This window comes from Diabrotica undecimpunctata, chromosome 5 (assembly GCF_040954645.1).
Source record: "Diabrotica undecimpunctata isolate CICGRU chromosome 5, icDiaUnde3, whole genome shotgun sequence".
NCBI classification, from domain to species: domain Eukaryota; kingdom Metazoa; phylum Arthropoda; class Insecta; order Coleoptera; family Chrysomelidae; genus Diabrotica; species Diabrotica undecimpunctata.
This window is the reverse complement of record NC_092807.1, coordinates 69,276,161-69,296,831: the sequence shown is the minus strand read 5'-3', so window position 1 is coordinate 69,296,831 and position 20,671 is coordinate 69,276,161. Positions and strand designations below refer to the sequence as shown.

The following is a 20,671-nucleotide window of genomic DNA, read 5'->3' as shown; positions in this document are numbered from 1 at the left end:
AAGAGACAAACAACATTAATTGATGTGGCGATACCCAACAACAATAATCTTCGTGTTAAACAGAACGAAAAAATCGCCAAGTACAGGGATCTGGAAATTCAAATACAAAGACAGTGGAGAATGGAAAGTACCCAGACAATACCTATTATTCTCTCTACTACTGGAGTAATTCCAAAGAAACTCCTAGAAAACATAAAAAAGCTAGGTCTGAATGAACATCTTTACAAGACTATGCAGAAAGCTGTAGTACTCTCAACGTCCAGATGTGTACGAAAATTTTTGAGAGATACTCCAACATACCAAGCCACCTAGGGCTCGATAACACGGAAAGAGTCCAACCAGAGCTCAATCCTTTTGATACCACAGGTATCTGGGATGAGTGAATTTTCCCCTTAGATGGAGTGTGAGCCGTATGACTAAATCTGGGATACTAATACTCAAAAGCAAACTTAATTCCAAGCACATAGTAAAAGCAATAAACACATACGCAATACCACTTTTCACATACTCATTTGGCTTTATAAAATGGTCGAATACGGAAACTGAAGAACTAATTAGACCAAATAGAACCGTGATAACTAAATAGGCATCAACTACCCCAAATCGTACATCCAAAGCATGACACTACCACGCACACAAGGTGAGAGAAGAACATCGTGTTTTGGAAATATCATTCACTACTTAAAGACAAAAAACAGCAAAAAACAAAGACAAAAATATATAGAGCAGCAATTAGACCAGTGATAGCATACGTAGCGAAAGTAATATGTCTTACGAAAATAGATATAAAGAAAATAAAAATATAAATAAAAAGTAAAATATAAAGAAAAAGTAAGAATTATTAAAAGCAAAATGATAAGAATAAACAGCCCAATAAAGCCCGAACAAGGAGAATATAGAAGACTAATGAAGCATGAAATAAGAAATAGAAATATAACCGAAGGGGAAGACATAGTGAAATTTATTAATCCACACAGACTGAGATGGTTTGGACACATACAAAGAAGAGAAAAAGATGCACTAATAAGGAAGATAACAAACCTGAAACCAGTAATAAACAGACCAAAAGAAAGACATGTTCGCATGTTTTAAATAACATTTTTGACGATTGACCATTTTTCATATAAATCCCACTAAAATATTTAATAATACCAGATACTTTAATTTTTAACTATCAACGAAAATCTAATATATGATTGCATGTATAAATTTAATGGTAATACGATATTCACAGATAGCGCCGCTAAGTACCTCTTTGTCGATAAAAATGTTTACATAATAAATATGTGTCATGTTTCAATGATATGTGTGGATTATGTTCTTGCAAATGCGTAACTTTAATATTCCGATTGACACAGCGGAGCAGTAAAATATTATACATAAAGATGTTGTTAAAGATATCTTTGCTTATTTGGTCTACTAGGTATTTGATAAAATTACTGTCTACACAACTTGGCAACTCAGCCAATGGATATGATAGAAAATTGTAATTTATATTGGGGTTTGAAAATATTACAGAGTCATCATGTAGAAATCTACGATTAAGTTAAAAAAATTACCACAGTAGTATGCCGCAGTAGAGTCATCTCTAGGATCAGAAACAAATTAATCGAGGGTGAAGATCAACCTTAAGTTCGTCATAACGTGTAATCCCCATAAACCAATTTTCATAAATCTCGTGTAAGAAGTTTCGGATATATAGATTCTGTAAACTCGTCGTGAAACAGCCTGTATATACACACATATTTTATTAATATTATCACAAATGAATGAATAATTTTTGAATGTTATGGAATATTTTTTGCTAAGTGAATATTTCTCCAACTTTTTTCTATTTTTATTATACTACATTAGACTATTGAGTTTGGAATTTCATTCCTAAATGCCTAGCAGTTATATCAAAATTTTGAATATAACGTATGATACTGTCACGATAAAAAGAAGTACAATGAAAACATTGGATATGAGGCTTTTTAACGTATACAGAATAACCAACGACAATAAGAATCGGAAGAAAGAATTAAGGGAATCATTGAAGTTAGACATTCCAAATAAAAACGAGATCAATTAGTATTTTTATGCGAGGATGTGCAGACATATTTGCACAGACATAATATGCTGACATGCAACAACTTTTATGAACAAAAGCTGAGAGTTAAGGAACACACTCCAGTAATATAAGGAACACACTCCAGTACATAAAGAACTATAGGACACCACACTCAAAGAGAAGAACTAAACAAATAAGTACAGAAATTAAGAGATCAGGGAATTGTCGAGCCATCAACATTCGAATATAACAGCCCGGTTGTCCTAGTGCCGAAGAAGACTATGGATAGAAATAAAGCCTGGAGGTTATGCATATATTTCAGACAACTTAACAAGAAATTAGTCACAGATAAATTCCCGCTACCTATGATAGACTCAATATTAGACCAACTCTAGAGAGCAAAATGGTTTTCAGTTATAGACTTAATGTCAGGATTTCATCAGATACTATTAGAACAATCTTCAAGAAAGTACACATCTTTTAGTACGAAAAAAGGAGCATTTCAATTTACAAGATTGCCCTTTAGATTAAATATAAGCCCAAATAGCTTTTCAATAATGACGTCAATAGCATTCTCAGATCTAACACCGAACAAAACATTTCTTTATATGGTCGACATAGTGGTGATATGAATATCAAAAAAACATCACTTTTAACCCAGCAAAATGTCTATTATTCATAAGAGAAGTCACATATTTAGGCCATGACCTCTCTCACAAATGAGTATTACCTGATAAAGCAAAATGTGCAAGAGAAGAGAATTACCCGACACCTGAGCATTATGTAAATTATTACAGACTTTTATTCCAAATTTTGTCGAGATATGCTTACTATTGAACATATTAACGAAAAAAAGAGTAGAATTTTTTGGTCGCAAGATTGTGAAGAATCATTTCAGAAACTTAAATTGTCTTTGGTAAAACCGCCAATTCTCAGATATCTAGATTTTAATAAACAATTCGTTCTAACGACAGATGCATCAAATACAAGCTGTTCTGCAATCTAAGACATAATTATGACGGAACAGATTTACCAATAACACATCGAACATCGACAACGAAGGGAATAAAATATTAAAAAAAGGTAGAAATACATATATGTGGAGTACTAGAAATAATAACGGATGGCCAAAAGAAACTCACCAAAAAAGACAACATGTTGAAGAATTCGTGATTATCGGACACTTCATCGAAACCAAACACATGGTTCCAAACACACTTGGACACAATAGGTCTATTTGTCAAAAATTCGGGTAGACAAGTGAACGGGGTAAATCATTGTTAATCATAGTTTATCGTTAAGCTCATATTAATACGTATGTCATCGTCCGGTTAGAGTGTACATGTGATTATAGTGAATTGTAGAGAAATAAACGATGTAGTTAGTTCATTATATATTACCGAACATGCGCATAACCCGGATAAGAGCAACAGAGATGTAACCACTTGCCTCTACTACAAGAACGTTTTTACTTTATTATACTCAAATATTTTTATTTCCGATTGTCTGTTTTCCGTATGTGAACTTTCATTCAGTTAATTTAAGAAATTTTAGTTGGTTTATATGAAATCAACACTTTTACCAATTTGTAATTTTTGTTACTACTGCCATCACTTAATTTTTGGTCAGAAAAAATAAAAAATTTGTGTACACCTACATTGCCCACCAAAAACACCAATGGCATCACTGACCACATACAGTCAAATGGGACTTAACATTGTTTATGATTTTTTTTTAATTAACGACAAATAACCCTCTGGGCTTAAACGTGTGTTAGACTACCTTATTTTCTTTAAAATGGTGTTTCAAAAAAATCGGAGGATAACTGTATACACAACTTAGGTTGTGAATACTCTCGGTACTTCCCGACATTATATCTCGTATATACTAAAGAGAGATTTTAGGTAAATAGATTCAAATTATTTAACAAATAACTTATTCATTGTAATTCAAAGAAGCTCTCGTTTTATTTTAACATTACAATATTTTCCAGGAATGTAGGATGCTATTTGTTGTTAAAAAATATGTTTTTTTTTTTGAAATTTATTTAAATATATTAAAAAAAATTATTGTTTTTTTTTAGATTGGTATGGAAATTTTATTCTAATAATAGTCCTCTATTGCTGTTGTCAAGTATCTACAGAATTAATGTCAATCCAAGATTCAAAAATGTAATAAACACATTTTTTATAATCACTATGTATTAATTTTTAATAAACATAATATAACTTTGATATGAACAGTGTTTTATTTTAATTGTTGTTTCGTATAAATATATAAATCTATTTTAGCCTACTAACTAATGAACTTTTGACCATAATAGCATTTTTCTGCTGCCGAAGTTCTAATCTTTTTAAAGCTTCTTGACGTTTTTTTTCTATAATTTCTTGTTGCTTTTTACTTTCGATTTTTGCCAATGCCTTAAGTCTTTTCTCTTCAATTTGTTTCAGCGAACATTTTGTGGGACCTAAAATTGCATAAATAATTTTAGAAAACAATAAGATATTCTAACAAACCGTACCCCCTATGACTGGCATCTATGGAGTGCTTCTATGATATCATAGCTCAACCGCGAGCTTGCCGAAAGTGAAGTGTATGTGAATATGTTTATGTTATATAATATATACACACTGAGAATATCAAAAACAGTATTTATTAGTTTTAGTTTAAAAGGGTTATCGTTTAACCTTCAATAAATGCACATCTGGGGATTCAATGTTGGCGTAGGTATCGGAGGGGTGTTCTCTTGCCTGATAAGAGCAAACCAATTAAATCTCCGGTTAGTGCATAACTGATAGTGACGAATGGGTCACAGCTGATCTAATAAGTCAGCCAGCTCTGCCAACGAATCCTACCTATTATGTCCACGAACACATAAGTCGCGTAATCCCTCGGCAATATATGGCGTATTATGGGAGTACGTTATATAGCAGAATACAGAATACAATACACAGAACTTTGAAGAGGATAAGGAAAAGTATTAAGGAAGACATAAGCAAATACAATGAAAGACTGCAAAAATGCAATCGAAAACAGAAAGAACTATAAGAAAACAATAAAAGCATTAATCATTGGGAAGAAGCAAATAATACAATTCGTAGCTAAATTCTACAGCGAACTATACAAAGCCCCTGAAATACTTAAAAAGCAATCAGTAACCAAGAACATGTATCAGAAGTCCGGAAGAAGTAGAATAAACAATTACAAAAATGAAAAGCAGTAAAGCAGCTGGAATAGATGGCATAACAGTGGAATTGCTTAAATACGCTGCAAAAAAAACTGGAAAAACTTAGCAGGCATATTTACGAACTGCCTAAGATCAATACGCATACCAGATCACTGGAATACAGCAAACATAATAATTCTGATTCATAAGAAAGGTAGTAAAGAGGATATCAAAAACTACATACCTATAAGTCTACCACCAATCACATACAAGATATTCACAAAGATCATCAACAACAGAGTAAAAATGCATTAGATTCTGCACAGCCAAGAGAACAAGCTGACTTCAGAAGTGTATTCAGGACCCTGGATCATATACATACGCTTCAAGAACTAATGAGTAGAGCTAAAGAATATGAAATACCGATAACATTAACCTTCATAATTCGAGGAAGCTTTCGATTCTATATATCCACAGGCAGTAATAGAAGCTTTGACCAACCAAGGTATTGACAAACCATACATAGAGACTTTAGCAAATATATACAGACAAGCAAAAGCTAAGGTAAAAATTTATGAAAACACTCCATAATTTTCCACTACCATAGTGAAAGGAGACGTAATATCACCAAAGTTCTTCACTGCAACTCTAGAAAATATATTCAGCAAAATGAACTGACAAAACAAAGGATGGAGGTCTATTGATGGAGAATACCCCAGCCATCTAAAATTTGCAGACGACATTGTTCTGATTGTTAATAATCCTGCAGAACTTGTGACGATAATATATTTTATCGTCTAGAGTACGCCTATGTGTTAAACAAAACATTTCGAACCCAGTCGATCTGGCGTGTTGAGCGAGATTGACAATCCTTCCTCTTCCTCTGACTACGTCAATCTGGTGCGTTGAACGATATTGGCGTATTCTTTCCTTTCTATCTGGTGCGTTGAACTAGATAGACATCCTTATCCCTGTCCAAGTACTCGTACTGCGTTGAGGTACGAATACGACTTCATTTCCTCGATCGCCGTATCTTGGTTTACCATATCGAATATCGTCACACCCATCTATCGAAATAAATAAACAGTACGTCTTTGTATTCAACATTGTATTTAGTAGGTACTTTTACGATAATTACTTTTTATTTGTATACGTAAATACGAAATAAATGCCATACGATCGAATCCTGTTTTTCTCTGGCTGAATTATACTACCTGACATCACAAACTACAAGAACTTATAAGCGACCTCAATGCAGCTAGCAATGAAGTTGGTCTAAAAATGAACTTAACAAAAACCACGTACAACGAGCTAGTGGATGTATAAGATGTAATAATAAACAACACTGCACTTGAGACAGTAAACGAATGTATACCTGGGACAATTAATACATAAATTTGGCTCCTCACTCCCAGAAATTAACAGAACAATGAAACTAGCTTGGGCATCTTTTAGTAAAAATTCAGTTATATTCAAATCCAGGATGCCACTCTACTTGAAGAAAAAGCATTCGATCAGTAAATACTGCCAATCATGACATACGACTGCGAAACTTGCGACACTAAAGAAAGAGATAATAGCGAAACTAAACGTCACTCAAAGGTCAATGGGGCGATGCATGCTTGGTATAAGAAAGAGAGATCGAAAAAGAATATAATGGATCAGACAGAAAACTAAGGTCGCTGAAGTAATCCACACAATTAAATCTTTAAAATGGCAGTGAGCAGAACATTTAGCGAAAAGAATTGACAAAAGATGGTCCACTAGAATTACACTATGGTATCCAAGAGGCGTCAAGAGACCAGAAGAAGTCCAAATTTAAGATGAAACTATGACATAAGGAAACAAGCCGGTACAACATGGCACAGAAAACCGAATATTAGACAATTGTGGTCAAAAATGAAGAACGACTATGTAAGGAAGGCTGCACCATAATCGGTTGAATACACTGAAAAGATAATGAAATGCCATTGTTGTAATTTTCTTGTAAAAGTCCTAAAATCATTGAGGTGTCCAACGTGTGATCACAAATTATAATATGGATAAATCAAAGTTTTGTGGTTAATTAACGCAAAAATGCAACGGTATTTCACGTCATTTCTGAGTCGCAAAAGTTCACCTAGTAAAAAAGTGCTTCATTAATTAGAACCCTTTTCGCTGGTGTAATTTTATGATGCTGCTTCGGTATTTAATTACTGGTCAGATCGTTTACTAAAAAGAACAAAGTGTTCGGGAATTAAATTCGGACTCTTTGTGGTGTATTTTATTAAACAATAAGGTAGCTTTGGTCTAATTACTGGACTTTATGGCAAGTGTTTTAGTGTAAATTTGTTCCAAGGTTATATTTAATACAGCGCTGAAGGTATTTTACTCAAATTTGGACATACCAGCAATTTGGCAAGTAATTTCCAATTTTACTGCATGCAAAACCATTCGTATAATTTACGTTCGTTCAATAATTTTGGACATCCGTGGACATAAACAGTAGAGACATGACGAGTCAAAAAGTATTGTTAACCAATGAACAATTCGAAGAACTTTTAGTCGTTACAAAATGTTCCTGCTTCGCCATTGTTGCAAAGTGGTAATCTTTCGAAATACCCTTCGCGTTTTTATGGTAAAAAGGACTCCGATGTAAATGCTTTTATTAGTGCCGTAAAGTATCCAGAAAGTTTATGTAAAAGTGGTTTCAGTTAAATTGGCTGAAGCTTTGCAGAAAGGTAGGTTTGGTCATTCTGATGAAAAGTTCTCATTGTCCCAACAAATCAACTGTTTCTGAGTTATAGAGGTTGAAAATGTCAGTTTTTAGGCAATAATACATACACACATCAAAAATGTCTAAGGAACGCCGTTATTATTCCACTTTTTTTCAAAACCTTTTTTTTTTAATACATTCTATTCGATTTGAAAACTTGTATTCTGAAAATCAAGGAATGGCATGTACATCAATCTGTTAATTGAAATGTTTTAAGGCAAAAGTGACAGTGCCTCAAATTCGTACGATTTAATGACTTCAAATTGTAAACAAATCGTTTAAATTCAAATATGGTTGTGTAAATTAATCGATACAGTTGTCTTCGCTGTAACCCTACGATTCCTATATAACCGATCGGAGAATGCATATCGCGATCGAAAGCGTGATCGTCGATAAGATGAAACAGACGCAACTCGAAAATGGACCAATGCACACATATTAAAGTTGTAGTGTTCATTGTTTCGTAATATAGTGTAAAAAAGTTATGGATAAGTCCACCCCTAGTTTTACCTTAACCTATACATTGTTTTGACTGTTTATTGCAACCATTTAAAATTTGATGATTATTTGCAGCTATAAGTTCAAAGTTCATTTATCTCGCCAGGCTATTGAAGAAAATATAGATGATATTAATTTAATTATTATTAGTTATTTCTTAATAGATAATTGTTTGTTTAATTCGCCACACAAGTAGTGCTTAAAATTTTAAAGTTAGTCTGTATTTACTTTAAAATTTTACTAAAACAAGATTATTAAACTTTGAGGAATAGATTACGTGAATCTGACCTGCATGCCAGACGCCCATTGAGGGTTTCCATGTTAAGTCATGGAAATTGTGGACTCAGATTAAAGTGGGCACAATAACATGTGCAGTGGGGTTTACGAGAATGGAGTTCTGTGTTATTCACATATGAAGCTAGGTTTTGTCTACTCCGATTCGAGAAGAGTGAGAATTTGAAGAGGACCTGGTCTACAAGAGAGACTTAAGCATGTACAGGGTATTCGTCCATAAAGTAGTCTACAAGTTATGATGTGGATTGGAATAATTTTTCATCATCGAACTGTTCTCGTTTTTGTGGAAGGCACTTTAAATCAATCTCAACATATTGATCGTATCTTGGAACCTGCTGTCCTTCCATTTGCCACTACTGCTGGCCCTGATTTGCGTTAAATGCAGGATAATGCAAGGTCACATACTGCAGCAACAGTAAAAGATCGGTTCATAATGAGAATATTACAATTTTATCGAGGCCAGCACAATAGCCACATCTTAGTGCCATCGAACATGTATGGAATATGCTTCAGAGACTAGCAATCCTACGAAGATTGCTACACATTTTTCATACCATTGCCTCAAAACTAAATTGATAATTTAAGTTTAATCATGCCAAGAAGGTGTGAAGCTGTAATTAATGCTGCTAGAGGAAATGATATTGAACACATTTTTGTTAGATTTTTAGGTTTTATGTTGACTTTTATGTTAATAAATTCTACTAATTTAGTGCACTTATTAACTTTTTTTTGATTATTTCATTATAGGTAAATCATAATACACTAAAATTAAGATGAATTTACTACTGACTAATCAATCATTATAACGATATGTCACTTTTAAAAATCCAATCAAAATTGATGTATATATGAGAAAAAAACTTTGTGTTCCTTAAACATTTTTAATGTGTTTATTTGTATAATATATAGATTTTTAGTAAATAACTGCAAAAAACTTCAGGGAGTGATTTTGCATAAAAAAATAATGAGAGTTAGCTATATACAAGTAGCTAAGAATATTATATGTATATATATATATATATATATATATATATATATATATATATATATATATATATATATATATATATTGTTATGCTATTTAAATTGTATTATATTGCTTATTTAGAAAAAATCCTGTCTATATTTATTAAATGATCTAATCTCCAATTAATCACAATAAATCAGCATTAATTAATTACAATCTCAGGCTATTTAAATTGTACTATTTACCTTTGATCGTGGATTCAAAATATTTTCCAATTGGCTTCCTAATCTGGATAGGTAATATGACCTGAATAAAATACATAGAATTTCAACTGAACTATATGTGAGATGTCCTTTATTTTAATGAAATTTTATATAACAATCAATCCTGTAATATTTGCAATATACTAACTTTAAATATATGAGAAGTTGTTTTCTATCATGGACCCAAATGTTATTTTACATTGATTTTTAATATGTGTTATAACTAAGCTCTTTTTATAATTCCTTTTTTTTAAGTGATCGCAAAATTAACTGTCTCTATTATTTATTCAATTTATTTAATTAATAAATGAAAATCACACTCCGGCTCTAATGAAAATTGACTGACCTTTCCTTCTCTGCCGTTGCAATTCTATGGCCACGCCACAACAAAAAAATCCTTTCTCTGCTTCTGCTCCTATTGTGGTCCAGATGACGTACACCTTTCTCCTATCTGTCCTTGTATCTGCAACCCAACAACTCGTGTTAGTCTATGCAGCCTCCTTTTGAGCCAATCTCCGCGCCTGTTTATAACTCCAAATGTTTCCGGCTTCGTCTGCTATTAATATTCTTATACCCTTTGGTTTTCTATCTCTCTGTACCCCGTTCCTCACACTGGTCAGCTTTTACACAGCAAATAAACACACCCGGTAAATTACGTCTTCGGGACTTCAAACAAACACAAATCACAAAGCTCCTTCCTTCTTGGACGACGAAAACTGACTAACCAACCTTTTTTTCTCTCTCCTATCTCATAGCCAAAACCAACCTCCTTGCATTCAAAAATTGACCAATAAAAATCATCCACCTCTGTGACGTATATCGTTACCAACCAACTCTCTCTATAAAACGTCATTCGGGTAATTCCAGAAAACAACCTTCTTTAATTATTCTAACTAAATCTATCTGCTTTACAAATATTTCTTACTAATAGCTACAAACGATACCTGTTTCTCAATTCAATGTCTTTTGTTAATAAACTTTTACCGATATAATCTTTCGGGAAGAAAAACCACCGCAAATCCCGGTCTATTGTTCAACACTTTCTATATACACTTTTATTCCGGGTAAATCCATTCCACAATAACCGACTTATTTAAATTTCTTATCGATAATATTTGAAAGTCTTGTCTCTGAGGCCTAATGAACAATTCTTCGAACAACTTAAAATACATATTTTGTCTTATACAGGATGTTTGAAAATTTATATGCCCGTGTCTTTATGAAATATCAATAATTTTAATTTTTATTTAAGTAATAAAATTTGTATATCGGTTTTTTATTGCTTATGGACATTCAAAAGTACAACAATATATATATATATATATATATATATATATATATATATATATATATATATATATATATATATATATATATATATATATATATATATATTATTTGCGTAAATACGGGTAATAGTCTCAATTTTTTAATTAAAAATGGTACGCCACTTAGATATTTCAAATTAAAGATCATTTTTGAATTCTTCGTTTAATTTGTGACAAAGAATATCTCTTCCTTTTTGAAGTGAATACTTCTTATCACTCGGTATGATGTTTTGCACGGGCCCGAAATTCTATTTGGCGTGACTTGAAAAATCGGGATGGGTGAGTACCCTTGCGGTATACCGATTTGATAAATTTTTTATTTTAAAATATTTGTATGAAATAAAAATACATAAATTTAAATACCATTAAATAAAATTGGATAAAACTAAATTAAATTAAATACAATTAAATAAAATAAAATTAGATAAAATTAAATAACATTAAATAAAATAAAATTAAAGAAAATTCTCTTTAAAAAGTTAAAAAAAAATAAAAATGATTAAAAAATTATAAAAGAATTATAAGAAATTGTAAAAATTAAGTAATTAAGTAAAAATTTAAATGAAATTAAATAAAATTAAATAACATCAAATAAAATTAAATACAATTAAATTAAAAATAAATTCTAAAGACTCGATTCTGGATCTATTTTTATATAGAGAGGAATTTAAATTGTAGATTATTTGTAGCCGCCTCAGAATTGCAACTAGATGATGCAAAGTTTCATACGTTCTACAGAATGAGCAAAGAAACCTATAAACTTCTTGTAAATAGAATTCGTCCCGCAATTCTTAAAAGTAATACAACAATGAGGGAATGCGTTAGTCCCGATGAAAGGATAACGATAACCTTGAGGTATGTGAAAAAATGTATTTATTTAATCAAAGAATTATTATTTATTCACTTTTTAACACATAACACATCTAAAGGGGGAAAAATCTTGTCCAATACAAGTATTTTGTAACGATGAATCAGTAGCGATTTGTCTGTCTCTGGAGTATGTATCAGTCTGATTATTGTTGGAGGAAAAAGAAATATGAAAACTATTTGAATAAGGGGGAGATGCCATTGTAACCATAGATTCTCTTGACAAACCAGATGATGTCCGCAAACTATCTTCAAACTGATTTTTATGTGTTCTTGATGGAGTCATCATTTCATCTATTCCATTCAGTGTTCTTCTTTTAAATCATTTCCATTGTTGATATGACATGTTGGTGACTGCATCCGATAAACTTAGAAGGAACATTTTGCGTGTATTTTCCGACTCCTCGACTTGCCTTCGCCTTTCCTTCATAAAATTTAGAAAAGTTCCATCCACCTCATCCACCTTTTATGCTTGCTTACTTTGTGACGGGTAGCTCTTTTAGACAGCAGACTCAGTAAAACTCAGGTTTAAATTAAATAAAAATATATTCGAAATAAATAAACAACAAAATATAATTATATTCTAGGTAATATATACAATAAAAATTAAGAGCTTTAATCCTGTCGACGACGGCATCCACGACGGTATGACCCACTGTTTAATATCTGCGCAAATAAAATACAATGAATGATATAAAATCTAAACGGCAATTATGCTGTGTTAATACACTTACACACAGGACACAGACGGTAGGAAACGGATCGAAATAGTACAGATAGAGCGGGCCAATCAACACTCGGCCCTGTGAGCAACAGATGGGTCCAATTAGAGGAGAGAATAGGTATGTCTCAGATGAATACTCCAAGACGGGTACGGAACTGCCACTAGATCAATATTCCGACAGAAGTCTGCTTTCTCTTGAAGCGGCTGCTCTTTTATACGGTCGAGGGCCTTCCATCTCCTCTAGCGCACGTCGATGGAAGAGGAACTTCTGGTAGAGATGCGTGACTACGAAGAGCTGGCCAGCGCTACGAAGCGGTATTGAGGCGATGCAAATCGTTACAACTTTCGCTGGAGGAATTGAAATGATTTTTGATTGAGGCACCTCAGCTGACGGTTGATTTATTTCTGTTACATAAGAATTGCATTGCTCTGTCTGAAAAAACGGGTTGTTCTGTTGATAGGCCCATGCCTCGGTTAAGGCAGCTTCACGATATTCTTCTAAAGACGGTTCACCGCCAGTTTCAGCTTCTGAATTCTATTTTTTCTGGTACATTACTAGCACGTAACGATGTTGTGGTTTTGACATATGGCAATACAAACTGTATAACGTCTGTAAAGTAGTATTGATTTTTCTTTGCACTAGAAACACTTGGGGCAGGTTTCATATGCCTTAAAAGAACTGCCCGTAGATTCTTCCATTTCTCTTTAGAGGCAGCCCCTGAAGCAAAATAAGCATCCGTAAAACAACAATGTAAAATATGTACTTTATAAACTTGTTTAAAATGACAGAAAGCAAACCTTTTTAATGTTTAATAAAATAAGAACATATTTTATACTGAACTTATAGTTAATTGTTTGTTTGTTTTAGATCCTTGACAAGGGGATCCACTTTTGTGGCACTCGGCTTAAAGTTTGCAAGAGAGAGGAAATTGCACGGTCTCTCATTTGGGATATCCTTGAAGATGATATATATGCCAATTCCTTCTATTCACGCTTAATAGAATATTGCTGATCGCTTCTATGAATTATAGAATATCCCAAACTGTTTAGGTGCAATCGACGGGAAACATACCAGAATTAAACAATTACCCAATTCCGGATACACTAACTATAATAATTATAAACACTATCGTAGTTTTGTAGGCTTGTAGTGACGCCGATGGACTCTTTACAATGCTGAAACAGGTTTTGCTGGTAAAAACAGAGGTGGCGGCATATTTAGAGCTGGTCGAATGAAACAATGGATACAGAGCAATGGAAACATTCCTCCACCTTCACGGTTACCTCACGATCCACAAGACAATGATTTTTGTTATTATTTTGTTGCAGTCGAAGCATTTCCGCTTTTAAAATATGTAATAAGACCCTATACACAGCGTTCCTTAAACGCTGAAAAACAATTGAATGCACATTCGGCATGGCGTCGCAAAAATTTGAAATATTAGAGACTCCTATACGGTATCTCAAATTACAGAGAGTCATTCATACAATTAAATGCGTATGTATTCTTCATGATTTTGTCCGAACAAATGGAGGTGCATATAATTTAGGAGATTATTTAGCAAGTTACTTTTTGACTCCGCTTACATAACATCCATGGCAATGAAACGTTATAACTTAAAAAATTTCCTATTAATGTATTTTTTTACCTATTTATAAAATAAATGAATATAAAATATACTTACCAGACATATTTCTTCTTCTTCTTCAAGTGCCGTCTCCATCAATGGAGGTTAGCGGTTATGGTGGCAAACGTTTGTCTATCTTCAGCTGTTCTTAAGAGTTCCTCAAATCCAAGTCCTGTCCAGTTTCTGATATTACGTAACCAGGACAATTTTTTTCTTCCAATTCCTCGCTTTCCTTCTATTTTGCCTTTTATTATCAACTGAGGGATGTAGTATTTCTCGTTGCGCAACAAATGCCCTAAATAACTGGTTTTTCTTCTTTTGACTGTTCTCAATAGTTCTTTTTCTAAATTGAGTCTCGCTAGTACTTCTTCATTTGTTTTTCGTGCTGTCCAAGGAATTTTTAAAATTCTACGGTACACCCACATTTCAAATGCCTCGATTCTATTCAGGCTCTTTATTTTTAAAGTCCATGTTTCGACTTCGTAGAGAAGAACAGACCAGATAAAACATTTTACAAGTTTTAATCTCAATTTAATATTTATATGTGTATCGCAGAATAGAACGCGCATCTTAAAGAAACTATCCCTAGCTTGAGCAATTCTCGCTTTAATTTCTTGTTCTGGGTCCAGCTTGCAATTAATCCAACAGCCAAGGTATTTGTATTGGTTTACCTGTTCTAAAATATTCCCATTTATTTTTATAGGTAAGGGGATATTCTGTTTTCTTTGGATCACCATTACTTTTGTTTTTTTTTCGTTGATCTTCATTCCAAACTCTCGACAAGCATCCTTAAGGTGGTCTATAACCCTCTGTAAGTTTGTGTCTGTATCAGCCAGTAGGACAGTGTCATCTGCATATCTTATGCTAGATATTGGTTCTCCATTAATTTTTATTCCTGTGGAAAGGTTTTCCAAGGCTTGCTTGAATAGTAGTTCCGAGTAAAGATTGAACAGCATAGGGGATAGTATGCATCCTTGCCTTACTCCTTTATTTATACTAATATTTCTAGATGTATGATCGTCGATCCTAATCTTGGCACTCTGCCTCTGATATAAGTTCTTAATTAATCGGAGATCTTTGCTATCCAAGTTGATGCTCTGCAAGGAATTTAACATTTTATTATGGTTTACGCGATCAAATGCCTTTTCAAAGTCTACAAAATATAGAAAGACATCCTTTTGTTGGTCGTAACACTTCTGCAGCAGTACTTGTAATGAAAACAAGGCCTCTCTGGTCCCCATTCCGGCTCTGAATCCAAATTGATCGTATCCAACTTCTTTTCAGACATATTTCATTTCCTATTTTATTCCATGCTCATTCTATAATATCTTTTCTGGAGTATTGTGAAAATTTATAATTGTACAAACAAGGGCATTTTTTCACTTCCTGGACAAACTTTACGTTAAAACTTTGTTCATTCAACTTTTTTTCTTGAAAAAATCAACGGAAACTGAAACAAAGTCTCTCGGCGACCGACACTGCCAGTCTCTTGACGACTAAACACTTACGAGTACGCTACCGATCCGTGACTGGTACATCCGTGTATACGGATTTGATTTGAATCTACATGCAGGGACGGGCAATAAACTGACAAGTGATGTAAGTATTTAACCAGTCAGAAACCAGTTGCTCCGTGGACGTGACATAGACGTATATACTAACATAGACTGAGCAGTCTGTAGAGCTAAGTGACGGCACCATCTTTTTTTTCGTTGTTCGTTATGTCTCCGTCTTACATCAAGTAAGTATAGCAGCGCCTTTTTTTGAGAGAGAGAGAATAACTAGTTGCAATTCGCTAGAGAGGGACAGACAACCGCAACAGATCCTGTCGTCAGTACGCGCGGCTGGTATGGTCGGTCTATATTAATACACTTGAGTGCAAAATAATCGACTCAAAATTATTTTGCGAAAGTACATCTTCTGTTTCAATCTAAAAGGTGTAAATTTAAAAATATTTAGTGTATAATCATTAACCTCATTATTGATTTTTAAAAAGGTTTTATTTTTTGGTGAATTGGATAACGTATTACAAATAAATAATGCAACATGTAGAGAGGGGGTCATAATTTGACTCATTGAAATCGACACGCACCGTCTGAACGCGTTCGGTTAACATCGTACCCATCAATTTCCATAGCAAAACACTAATACATCAGTCACTAAGTTCGCAACTGCATTACAAATGGATACCACATCCTTCAAAGCAGCTCAAGTAGTAGTATTATTGAGAGAAGGACTGAGCTAGAGGGCCGTGGCAAATCGATTAAATTTAAGCCAATCTGCTGTGTCCAGGTTGTATCGTCGATACCAAGATACTGGTGATTATGCCCGCCGATAAGGAGGAGGCCGTAAACGAATAACAACGGAGAGAGAGATGATCGATTTTTTGTATCGAAATCCCTGAAAAATCGACCCTTGACTGGTGATAATCTTAAAGAAGAGCTTAGAGATGTCCGAGGTGTTGTAGTTACCAGCATTTGTACATTGACGAATTCTTGTACCTTCTGATGTAAAAATATTGGCTGGATCCTGGTCTACCTGGCCTTTCGGCAGACGATGGTTAGCTAGCCACTAACCCCTACGAGACACCCGTCCGTTATCCCCCCTCCTGGGCGGAAAGGTGAACGTAGGTCGAGGCTCAACCTCGCACGTTTGACAGATCGCCGCTGAGGAGCTCTCCTCTACCACTCTTAAGTCTCCCAATGTGGGTACGTGTCGTAACCCCACGCCCTTAGTGGTAAAAGGGTGAATCTGGGACGCAGCTCGTTCAACCCCACCTGGGTTCTGTGAAATGAGAGTTTCCCACGAGAGGCTCGTCTCGGATACTATAGTAAAATTCATTAAGCGATGCACGGAGATGTAAACATTATCACGTGTAGGCCTCCAACAGGGCCGCATTTAGGATTATCTTTTTGTTTAGTCAGAATATATATTATCTTATAAAATACGAAATTTATATTTTAATTTTGCAAAAGTGCTCGACAAAGAACCAGGATTATTTTAGTTGATATCCGATAATAGGAACCATTTATACAGGGCGAAAAACCCAAGAATTTATTTTTTTTTGCTATACTTAGTTGTTTGTAAAATTCTAAAAAGTTTCATAATAATAATAATAAAAATACTCATTAGTCAATTATGTGGAAATAATATATATATATATATATATATATATATATATATATATATATATATATATATATATATATATATAAACTAAGGTACACTCGAAGAGTGGTGGGTTTTTTCGGTCAAAGTGGAGAAATAAAAGACAAAGAAGGTGGCTACTTCATCTATTTATTGAAGACGTTTCGCTTTCTGCTCAGAAAGCATCATCAGTTCATCTAAAAAGAACAATATGAAACCTAACATCCATAGAGAAGTTACAAAAAAAGTGTGTTACCTTACAAAGACATGTAGCAGTCAATGATGTTGACTGTGTATATATATATATATATATATATATATATATATATATATATATATATATATATATACAAGGCATGTTTTTTAAGTAAGTACCGTTTTGCGATTCCGCCGCCGCAGCGCTACGGTCGGCGTTCCGCGCATGAGCGCTGGTTACCTACATCTCTTGTCTACGCACTGACGCCATTACAGTCTGATTCTTCACTGTGTACTTGTTTACTCTAGTGTTTAAGATGCCTCCAACAATCGTGAGTCACGCTGATTGTGAAGTACGGGCTGTTATATTTCTTAGTGCTAAAGGCGTAAAACCGATCGATATTCATCGTGAGATCGTTGAAGTTTACGGACAAAACATTATGAGTGATGGAATGGTAAGGAAATGGGTGAGAGCATTTAAAGATGGCCGCACAAATGTGCATGATGAAGAACGGAGTGGGCGTCCTTCGGTCGTTAATGAAAATTTGGTGCAGAAAGTGGACGAAAAGGTGAGAGAAAACAGACGCTTTACAATTTCATCATTGTCCGACTGCTTTCCTCAGTATTCTCGTAGTGTTTTGTATCGCATTGTTACCGAGAACTTAAATTAACGGAAATTGTGTTCACGTTGGGTTCCAAAAATGTTGACGGATTTGGACAAAACTCAACGTTTAGGCAGTGCATTGACTTTCCTTGAGCGGTACCACTGAAGGTGAAGATTTTTTAGACCAAATTGTTACTGGTGACGAAACGTGGGTGGCCTACGTCACACCAGAATCGAAACGTCAATCCATGGAATGGCGACATTCATCATCACCCAAAAGAGTGAAGTTTAAGCAAACAATTTCTGCCCGGAAAATTATGTGCACAGTTTTTTTGGGACAGAAAAGGAGTATTGCTAGTGGAGTTTCTGCCTCGTAATGAGACAATCAATGCAGCGTCTTATTGTGAGACATTGAAAAATCTGCGTCGTGCAATCCAGAACAAAAGACGTGGCAAGTTGAGTAAGGGTATCGTTTTGCTGCATGACAATGCCCGTCCACATGTGGCTAATCAGACCAAAGATCTCATCAAATCATTTAAATGGGAAACTCTAGATCATCCTCCATACAGCCCTGATCTGGCGCCCAGCGACTACCATTTGTTCCAGCACTTGAAGAAACACCTGGGCGGTCAGCATCTTCAAGACGATAACGAAGTCAAAACATTTGTGATGCAGTGGTTAACAAGTCAGGCGGCAGAATTTTATCAGGAGGGTATTCAAAAACTGGTGCCACGTTATGACAAGTGCCTCAATATTCACGGAAATTATGTAGAAAAGTAGATTAAGGTACAGGCTTTCATGTAAAAATAAAATTATTGCCATATCTTTGCACGTCTTTTTTTAATTCCAAAACGGTACTTACATAAAAAACACGCCTCGTATATATATATATATATATATATATATATATACATTTATATATAATTATTAATATGTCGTGACTAGTCACTGTTAAATTATCTAAATCTGAAAATTTTGGGGAATGCATATGTAGGTACTATAAATATGTCATCAGAACTAAACGTAAAGTCAAGCAATGAGGCATGCAAGTCATAGGTTTAATGATAACTCACCGGTGAAAATATGACGGCAAACAAATTCAACAAATTATTCCTCATATATTAGTTTTTTCGTTACCGTTAAGTTTGGCAGGAAAGAGCTGTTGCCAAAGAAAAACATATGTATTTATTACAGCAGCCACCGGCCAAACCATGCCATCATGAATTGCCATCAATCAATGCCATCACTTGCCATCGTGAATTGGTGTCACCATATAAACATTACGTTTGTTTTTCCAGTTCACTGCTAAAATATTGTCACTGGTGCTCATGCAGAACGTTCCATGCGGTACATTATGCGAAAACGTTGGAAAATATTTTCGGTTTCATTTCACCGTACACAATGTTTTTGTCACACAAATACATGCTAAATTTGGACTTGCGTACCAATTGTCTGCCTAGAATATATGTTCTTTATTTTCATATTTGGTTATAAAATATTTTACTACGCTACCACTAAATCCTAATAAATTGTCTCGCACTATATCTGATGTAACACTGTATAAACTGTTAATTAATCTGATACTATTCCAATTTCACTATCACACAGCACAAACATTTTTAGTACAAATCGGTGTCTTTTCGAGGGGATATATTGTTGTCTAAAAAGGAGTCTGTCATGTTTTGCTGGATTTACATTGTCGACGAAGTGTAAATATCGAAGTAGTTGAAGAATGCGATCTCTGATCATATATTTTGTAAAAAAGTCCGTTTTTATCAATTAATCTGTTGTCCAGATGCGGCATTAGCATCACTGAAACGAAGAAGGTATACATGTCACTCATAATTGTGCCAGTCCATTTTTTGATTTTGTACTTTCAACAGATGCACAGTTATGTAGTAATTATTGGTTTCCCAATATATTACATAAGATCTTGATCAATAAACTTAAAAAAAATAATCACATTCTTTAAGATCATATGCCTGATCTTGCGTCAGTGTAAATATAACTGCAACACTGTCGCGAAAAAAACGCTTGTTGATGCAACCCGACTGTCGCCGAAAATAATGTCAAAACACTTATTGACGTGACCTGCGCTTAGAATATTGCAAAACGTTTAGCTTTTTGGAATAAAAATACAAAGTGATTCATAATAAATTTGTTTGAATTCGGCGTAAATATATGG

At 34.0% G+C, this 20,671-nt stretch overlaps 2 protein-coding genes across 11 annotated transcripts in view; one reads left to right on the top strand and one right to left on the bottom strand.

Annotated features, from left to right (window-relative positions):
• Nucleotides 1-14,501, top strand: part of rasp (protein-cysteine N-palmitoyltransferase Rasp) — a 372,840-nt gene extending 358,339 nt beyond the window's left edge. For 2 of the 3 annotated variants that reach the window (XM_072532071.1, XM_072532065.1), the window contains one exon: nt 4,134-4,284. In XM_072532071.1, coding sequence (XP_072388172.1) covers nt 4,134-4,257 — 124 coding nt within the window. In that variant the 3' untranslated portion in view covers nt 4,258-4,284. Of the gene's footprint in view, nt 1-4,133; nt 4,285-13,780 lie in introns of those variants that run through there. The other variant, XM_072532070.1, reaches the window with a different exon arrangement.
• LOC140441375 (uncharacterized) overlaps nt 1-20,671 on the bottom strand; it is a 209,791-nt gene that overhangs the window by 41,005 nt on the left and 148,115 nt on the right. For 2 of the 8 annotated variants that reach the window (XM_072532074.1, XM_072532081.1), the window contains one exon: nt 4,280-4,517. The exons of 1 other annotated variant lie outside the window; for it this stretch is intronic. In XM_072532074.1, the coding sequence (XP_072388175.1) occupies nt 4,333-4,517 (185 nt within the window). In that variant the 3' untranslated portion in view covers nt 4,280-4,332. Of the gene's footprint in view, nt 1-4,279; nt 4,518-9,975; nt 10,037-13,330; nt 13,631-20,671 lie in introns of those variants that run through there. 5 more of the 8 variants (XM_072532082.1, XM_072532075.1, XM_072532078.1 and 2 more) reach the window with 5 other exon arrangements.